This window comes from Muntiacus reevesi, chromosome 7 (assembly GCF_963930625.1).
Source record: "Muntiacus reevesi chromosome 7, mMunRee1.1, whole genome shotgun sequence".
Classification (NCBI taxonomy): Eukaryota; Metazoa; Chordata; class Mammalia; order Artiodactyla; family Cervidae; genus Muntiacus; species Muntiacus reevesi.
The window spans coordinates 26,777,132-26,786,535 of NC_089255.1; the positions used below are offsets into that span (position 1 = coordinate 26,777,132).

The following is a 9,404-nucleotide window of genomic DNA, read 5'->3' on the forward strand; positions in this document are numbered from 1 at the left end:
TTGATTAATTGAATAGAATATCCACCTCCTCCACTTGTTGTGTCTCCTAACTTGGTGGAACTGAAACTCAAAATTCATTTACTCCATATAACATAAAAATAGATATACTAGATATAGAAGATGCAAGCACAAAGTTTAGATAAAGCCTGGGAACCTGTCCAGAGACCCCAATCACTGAGAAATAGTAAAATGTCTGTTTAACAAAAGCTCTCTAACAATGAGAAGGGAAGAAAATGAATAGAAAGTCATCCTGTAGATATGCTGCATGTTAGCCACCCATTCTTGATGGACTGATGTGGAGCTGAGATGAAGGGATTTGACTCTGTCCTCTCCCAACTCCATGCTGCTGCTGCTAAGTCACTTCAGTCGTGTCCGACTCTGTGCGACCCCATAGACGGCAGCCCTCCAGACTCCCCCATCCCTGAGATTCTCCAGGCAAGAATACTGGAATGGTTTGCCATTTCCTTCTCCACCCAACCCCATATTCAAGGTTATTTTAATGTAGTTGTCATAATTAAATGTTTGTGTTCCCCTGTGTTTGAGATATTCATACAATGGAACCTAAATAAATGTTTTAAAGGGTTATCTCTGGTTTCCATTCCTAAAAATAGTCAGCTAAAGTTTAATGTACAGATGTTTCTAAACTGTGTGTCAAGACAGAACACCCTCCTTTGCCTGATCATCAGCCAAGTTGACCAGTATGGATTGATATCACTGATACTATCTACATAGTTCATGTCAAATATAATAATCTCACACTTCTACTTCATTCTTTTCATGTCTGCTTTCCAAACCCTAACCATTCATTCTCAAAGTGTGAAAAGAACACTAAAAATGTGTAGTTATATAAATTTTCTCTCAATTTCTCTAAAAACAACCATATACATTGAATGAAATATATTTAAGCATATTATTTTAGAGTAACTGGAATTTAAAATATCCTTCAACACTGTATATCTTTCAAAGAAAAAGATTCCTCCATATTATATATTTAAAAGTGCACACATGTTAGTATGTAACTGCACAGAAAACAAACTGAAACCATAACCACCAACATGTGAACAATTTTATTCTTCTGATAAAAAAAAATGTAACAGCAATGGGCAGATAGAGACACGCTTTCATATTTCCTTCTCAGACCACTAAAATGGTGGATTCTTGCCCATAAGACTAAATCATATAATATTGTAAAAATGAAAATAAAAGGTAAGCTTCCTTACTGTTTTGTTATTTTGAATAATATGTTAATATTGCCCTTTAGGTATGAGAGTGCTTAGTTGGGTCCAACTCTTTGTGACCCCATGGACCGTAGCTGGCCAGGTTCCTCTGTCCAAAAGATTATGCCTGCAGGAATACTAGAGTTGATTGTCATTTCCTATACTAGGGATCTTCCCCATCCACGGATCGTACCCATGTCTCTTGCATGTCCTACATTGGCAGGAGATTCTTGGGAGCCACTTGAGAAGCCCCAGTATTGCCTTGTACCCATTTTTCAATCATGATTATTGCTCAAATAATCAAAGAAACTTTTGACACTATAAAATGTCTCTCTATTATCCATTAAAATCCCATAAAACAAGCAGTTCAAGACTGACTGCTCTACAGTGGGCATACTTGGTGTACAGCACTGAGGGGGCACCTGAGCACACACTGGCGAGTTCATCTCCCTCTGCTCGACATCCCGCGTCCACTCACCCCAGTCATCTGGGACTAGAGTGGCGACTTAGTTCTGGGATAATGCTTTTCTTTTAAAAAAGTTAATCAAAGAAATGTTTTAAAACTGTGCTTAACTCCACCATTAGAACTTTTATTATTGTCCTCACCAGTTCTCACTCTGATCTTGACAAAAGGCACACTTTCCAGATGACATTCTTAATTCAGAGAGACCAGAATGAAGTGGCCTCAAAGTAACATAGCAGGAGTAGCTTGAAAAATTTCCTAATCCAGAGGCCTCTCTCTATAATAAATATATGCCTCACACTCCCCCATGAATGCTGGTCAGAGCAGAAAGTGGATTCTTTGTTTTGGTGCAATATGATTCTATTTCAGATTCTATTTAGAATATGGACAATGTTTTATTCTCGGGAAGAAATGTGGTCAACTATGGTGTCTCTCTGGTAAGGAGATACACTCTGCACTCTAAATTTCTTAACTTCTCCCTTAGTTCCCTTCCTTATCATATTGAAGACAATATTTTAATGCCATATTTCCATGCACACTAATTAGAAAGGTTTGGAATTGCATAACTTTCAGAAATATCAAGGATTTATTCTCCAAGGTATTGGTGGACCTTCTGGACTCTCTACATAATCAAAATGAGTACACAGTCTTACAGCTATGTAGGTCTCCTCTTTGAGGTAATATTCAGGTCCTCACAGATCCACAGTCATCAGGGCCTGCAGTTTTTTTGACTTAAGGAAAACTGTGTTCTAGGCACAGATACATAACTGTAATTAACAGAAATTTCCAAATATTGAGAAAAGTGATAGCTACTAATTTAACTCAGGAAGGAACCTGATAGAGATTATGGAGAGAAATCTCTCAAAGCCTACAACAGTAAAATAGTTACCACGGAAATGGAATTATGCTCTTGGAACTGAACAGGAGATGCAGAATGATGGCACAGGTGCAGGACTGGCCTCAGAGAGCACTGTAATGGCACTTCAGTCACGCTGTTTCCCAGCTCTGAGACTCTAACAGGCTACACTGGGAGCCAAACTCAGAATAGTAAGATATATTTGGTTCATTTTATTTTTTTGGTTATTGTGAAGATTACTTTAGACAATATGGGTGAAAATTTCTTGCATATGGGAGGTATTGAGAGACAGAGTGACAAAGAAAAAGGATTAGTTTTCCCATGACCTTAAATTAGCAATTCAAAGAAGAAAATAAATTGTCCCAATTATTTTTATTTTTAATTGTCCTAACATTTGATTTTTTTGTGTGAGTTCTGCTCTAACTAATTTGATTTTCAACTATGCTCTTAGAATCTTTAGGCTTACTTCTCCTACTTAGGGTAGAGTTGAAAATTATATACCTATTTCATGTAATTAATTTTAACAGTATTACTAATACAGTTTTTATATAATTATCTAGCAATAATACTTTGCCATTTGTAATTGAACTAAAATGATATTTACAACCTATTAGTCTACTATTAGGTGAAAAAGTAGGCATAAGCTTTTATTCTTTGATAAATCATACACCACCTACAATCTAACTTTTTCACTGAAGTGCTCAAAAGTGATTACAGATCATAGTAAGAAAATATTCAATAAATTTCTGTTTACCACACTGGAAAAAATTAAAAGCCCCTCCTACATCTATTACTTTCTAATTTTCTTTTTATTTTCATCCTTGGTACCTGATAAATCAATGGGTTTAAACCAAACCAGTATCATCAGTAGCTTCAGTTACAGACAACAGGGAGATTATATTCATGTAAAACCTCAGGGCCACAGCATTGAATTAATCATAATTCTTGATTCATAGTATATTCACAAATTTCTCAATGTCTATTTTGAATTTGTTTGCTTGTTGATTTACAAACAAAACTATAGCTATAAAAACATGACTAATATAAGAACTAAATAGCTCATAACATCATACAGCTGATAATGTAGGCATACTCCTCCTGATCCTTACTTCCCCACAGCTGGAGTTACTTACATCAGTCTAAATACATAGTTTATACACAGAAGTCCTTACAAAATACACCATTTTCTATGGCTGTTCACTTTATAAAAATTATGAGAACCTCTTTTTTCTTCATTACTATGTCTCAAAAAGCTATATCTCTGTCATTTTACATAGTTATATTTTATGCTATGTTTCTGAATAATATTCCACTGTCCTATTTGTATGTATAATTATAAATATCTCCATATATACAGTTGTAAGAATTTATCTCAAGCATGCAAATGAGACTGAAATTGTTGGACCATAGGATGTATGAGTATTGAGCTTTACAAGAAAAGGACAATTTTTTTCCAAAGTGACTATGTAAGCAAATGCTTCCATCGGCAATAAATAAGAAACCTGCTTGATTCAGAAAATATATTTTTATGTCTTTTCTTCAGATAAAATTAGAATAAACTGAACTAAATGAAAGAAGTAACCAGTCTGTGGTTCATGGGGTCACAAACAGTCAGACACGACTGAGCGACTGAACTGAACCAGTCTGTCGTGTCCAGATTTATTTTTCTTGGGCTGTGTGATTTATGGGAGCTCCAGGCCTTCCTCCTAGTGATATTTTACTCACTTTATTTAATCACCATATTAGGCAACATCTTCACTGTTGTTCATCTCTACTCCCCTATGTACTTCGTATTAGTCAATCTTTCATTCATTGCCTTATGCCTTTCATCAGTAACCACTCCTAAACTTATTTCAGACTTTCTCAAGGCAAACAAGACCATCTCCATTAGAACATGCATGTGTCAGATTTTTTTTGGATATTTTTTTTGAGGGGGTGAAATTGTGCTCCTTGTGTCCATGGCCTATGACCTTTATGTGGTCATCTGCAAGCCACTCCATTACTCTAGTATCATGAACACATACATGTGCCTTCAGCTAGTGATGACATCATGGATCACTGGCTTTGTGCATTCAATAAGCCAACTCACTATAATTATATAATTGCCTTTCTGTGGACCCAGAGAATTGATAGTATTTTCTTTGATATTCCACTGGTGATCAAGTTAGCTTTCTTGGACACTTATGTTTTAGAAATGTTGATTCATGCTGACATCGGGGTACTGGCCACCATCTGCTTCATTCTACTGCTGATCTCTTTTATATTCTGCTTGCTGTCTGCCATCAATCCAGGGACAGGGAATCCAAGGCTCTCTCCACTTGCACTGCCCACGTCACAGTGGTCATGTTATTCTTTGGTCTTGTATCTTCATCTCTCTTTTTCCACTCAGCACCACTTGGGTGGGCAAGTTCCTTGCTGTATTTTATGCAATCATCACATCACTACTAAATCCAGTCATTTATACTTTCAGAAACAAGGAGATTAGAAATGCCATTAAGCGGCTATGATGACAGACTGGATTTCTGTTGGCATTTCATCATCTCAAATTATCAGAATGTCTTCTGTGAGCACCCTAAATTAGCCACACCTATCCTGTTACTTAAGACTGGGAAGAGTTCCCCAATTCACATATAGAAATCATGTATATCTCTTGAAGGAAGTTTTGTATCAATTCTTTAGTATTTTAGAATTGCAAAAATGAGTTCCTGTTTGGGAAATGTGGCCAGTCTTTGTATGATTTTGATTTCTCTCAAGAATGACTTGAAATTAGTAAGAATTTTAATATTAATTATTATGATTCTTACTATTACTTCAACACTGACCACCATATCAGGAAATTTTCTATCATTCTATGCATTTTTTAACAGAGCATTTCACATAGGCCTTCTCTAAAGTTTTCTTTCATAAGTTAGTGCCTTATATTGCTACATTGATCTTTATAAAATGATAAATTAGTCTACCAATTAGATAACATTCTATTACCTTCTAAATATATATATATAAGTAATCATTAAATATTTCTAATCATATTCAGAAAGGAAATTGAATCATAATCCTAATCTGGAGAGGCTTTTTCTCTTAACATCATGTTTTAGTCATTTGTGAAACAGTGCAATATCTTTAAAAGACATATCTTAAATACAAGTGAAGTGAAGTGAAATTCACTCAGTTGTGTCCAACTCTTTGTTACCCGATGGACTGTACAGTCCATGGAATTCTCCAGGTCAGAATACTGGAGTAGGTAGCCTTTCCCTTCTCCAGGGAATCTTCCCAACCCAGGGATTGATCCCAGGTCTTCCGCACTGCAGGCGGATTCTTTACCAGCTGAGCTATCAGGGAAGCCCATTAAATACAAAGATGGCTATATCAACAAGCTTTGGAGATTTTGCTTTTTCCTTTCCTAGTCATAAATGGGTTAGGCAGTTCATCATTAGGTAGGTCAAAAAGTGTAACTTTGGAATAAACTATCCACTTAATTCACTAAAGTGTTCAAATAGCCTGTAAGAATTAGATTATGTACAGAGTTTGTGAATAATTTATTACTATAATAAACAAAACTTTTCTTCAGAAATCTTCCTTAAAATGTTATACAAGTTTACATCCATTTATATGAAATCTAAGGATTTAGATACACTACCAATTTCATATTCCTTTCCAAAGATGACATGATCCTTTGTATTTTGTAAATTTCCAATAAAGAATTTCAAGAATAAACCCTTAAATAAAATAATTTCTATTTTCATATGTGTATGTGTATATGCACATGTATTTTTATTCTTTTATATCTTTGTACTCACTTTGGATAATATCTATTAACTTGTCTTGAATCTACTGATTTTTTTCTTCTGCTGTATCCAATCTGTTTTTGTCTTCTTAAATTCATAATATTGCTCATTTCCTTTTTGTTTCTAAAATCACTTGGTTCTTTCTTAGATATTCTGTTCCTCTGTGTAATTTTTTTCAGTTTTCCAAATTCTTAATGCCTTTTAACTATATCAATTATTTTATACTCTCTTCTGATTTCACAAATTGTGCTTTATGTGATCTGCTTCTCTTAACTCATTTCCCACTAATTATCAATCACATATCCCTGTTTCTTGCATATTCCACAATTATTTTTTTCTATTTTACACATTGTATATAAAAGATCATGTAGCACTGATATAATAAATGCCTGCAGAAGTGATCTACTCCTTCCTCTCTGACGCATAAAATGTTAAGGTGTGATCGCTTCAATCCGATCAAGTACTACCCTATTTGATTCTGCAGTGTAGTTTTTATAAGACTTGGTACATTTCAGGTTTGCTCCTGTTCCTTGGATATATCCCTTCCACATTTGGATTATGATTCTAATAGATCTTTTGCTCCTCAGTCTGACACAGTTCAGGTGATTCAGTATTGCCTTTCAGAACTTTTGAGCTTAGAATGTCAGTCTTCTCCATTCTCCTGCTACTTTCAAAAGTAAGGCAAATTCCTCAATCAGAGTTCTGGCTTTATATTGTACTTTCTAATTTAATGTACCTAAAAAGAATCCACTAAATATATAAATCAAAGCAACAAAATAATTGCGAACAGAAAAAATATGAAATACAAACTGATTGCATAATCCTGAAAGAATTATGGATCACAAATAATCAGGACATAGGGTCCTTTCATAACTTCACGGTGAACCTGGCTCAGTCTTCTAGTTGTCAGAGCAAGCTATAAATTAAATAGGTTTTGTAATTTACACAGATCATACACACTAACACATATTTAAGACCCATGTCTTGAGAAGCAGTAGAGTTATATGAGTTACTAGAGAAAACAGTCACCAAAAAATTTGGATAGAGTAGTTGTTGGATAATAATACCATCCAGGCTATAATCAGATCAACACATTCTGATGTTTGAGAAATATTCATTGATGGATTAAGTCACAGTTTCAATACATAAATTTCCCTGTCCTAAGTCAACTGGAAATAACTTGAGTCCATTTGAAATGAAACAAGCAAGGGGACCATATTTTCAAACTCATAAAACATACTGTTTATAAGGTTCTGCTTCTTGTTTTCCTTCCCAGTATCTGTCAATTTCTATAACAGCATCTGATCCATTTTCTCTCTACTCCACTTCTCACATGCTGTTTTTGTCCCCAGGTCATAAATACTCCCAGGCACATATTTTTGTCTTTCAGAAAGAAAGATAAATTTAATTATTCATATCCAGCATTTAAATTGGAGTGTTATATATTTCATAATTTTATGAACATTTGCATATATTAGTTCTATATTAATTAACTGAATTAATAAAATTCAGTTAATTAATTAAATATAGGCAGTCTGATGCATAAGGCCATACTTTCAGTAGACACTAGTCTCTAATCATTGCTTTGTCAAAACTGTCCAAATATTTATTGGGGCTTTAATATGGCTGACAAATCTTTATCTAGAGAGTTAACTTGATAATTCAATGTAACAACATAACCAATGGTCTGGTCTAAATATTACAAAATGGTAACTCCAGAAAAAAACAGCCCCAAATTTGTGTGTTTATTTAACCACTTGTATTTCATGAAGTTGTTTGAAATAACCTGTGCTCCCATGAGTTACCTAAGAGATCTTCAAACTCAAGAACTGACCATACAGTCTCCTCATAGCCATTTTCATGTCTTTGTTCCTCAATGTGTAAATGGCAGGATTCAGGATGGGTGTAACCAAAAAGTCTAAAATGGCAAGAAACTTATCCACTGTCACTATAGGAAATGGCCACATGTAAACAAAGATGCATGGTCCAAAGAACAAAACCACCACAGAGATGTGTGCTGACAGAGTGGAGAGGGCCTTGTGCAAACCACCTGAAGCGCGTTTCCACACAGTGACCAGGATGAAAACGTAGGACATAATCAGTAAGAAGAAAGTGCCCATGGATATGAACCCACTGTTGGCAGTGACCATGAATTCCATTCTGTAGGAATCTATGCAGGCAAGTTTGATAAACCAAGGAAGGTCACAGTAAAAGCTGTCGATTTCATTAGGACCACAGAAAGGCAAATGGATCACAAAAGCTAACTGGACCACTGAGTGAATGAGGCCAATACCCCAAGCACCACACAGAAGCAAATGGCACACCCATGGTCTCATGATGGTCAGATAGTGCAGGGGCTTACATATGGCCACGTATCGGTCTAAGGCCATGGCACTGAGCAGCACCATCTCAGATCCACCCAGGGTGTGAAGGACAAATATCTGGGTGACACACCCCTGGAAGGATATGGTTTTGCATCCAGAGTACAGGTCAGAGATCATCTTAGGCACCGTTAAGGTAGAAAGACACAAATCAATGAATGAGAGGTTGGCTAAAAGGAAGTACATGGGGGAGTGCAGATGAGGGTCAAAGGTCACTGCAAACACAACAAGGAGATTCCCCAGAACAATTATTACATAAAACACTGTAGAGAAGGCAAGGAGGAAATGCTGCACTGGTCTAGAGGTAGAAAGCCCCAGGAAAACAAATTCAGATACTGAAGTGTCATTTCTTTCATACATTGGCTTTTTCTGATGATACCTAAAATCCAGAAACAAAATAACCAAAGAATTTATCAAATGTTAATATTTAAAGAAATAGATTTAAGTTTTTATCAAATTCAGTTTTATGAAGAAAAAAAATCTTCACTAACAGCCATTAATATGTTATGAAAATATCATGCATTAATTTATTTTTTCAAGTAATGCAACTAATGAGTGTAACTGATATCCTAATGAGTATCTACTATATTCTAAGTCCAATGTCAAGTTCGAGGTGAAACAGAAATTCTGACTTTTGAAGTCTTACAGGTTTGATCTAGATGGATAGATACAGGTAGATCAACATTAAATAACTTTAAATAC

General features: G+C 35.3%; 1 protein-coding gene and 1 pseudogene across 1 annotated transcript; one reads left to right on the plus strand and one right to left on the minus strand.

The window, feature by feature from the left end:
• Nucleotides 1–2,607: 2,607 nt before the first annotated feature.
• LOC136172587 (olfactory receptor 4F4-like) lies at nt 2,608–5,043 on the plus strand (annotated as a pseudogene).
• Nucleotides 5,044–8,126: 3,083 nt separating this feature from the next.
• Nucleotides 8,127–9,062, minus strand: LOC136172241 (olfactory receptor 4F6-like). Its single transcript, XM_065941453.1, has one exon. It carries the CDS (start codon nt 9,060–9,062, stop codon nt 8,127–8,129), a length of 936 nt encoding a protein of 311 aa, XP_065797525.1.
• Nucleotides 9,063–9,404: the final 342 nt, after the last annotated feature.

What these genes read in the sequence shown, in the direction of transcription:
- LOC136172241 (XM_065941453.1), bottom strand. Translation starts at nt 9,062, where the DNA reads ATGTATGAAAGAAATGACACTTCAGTATCTGAATTTGTTTTCCTGGGG.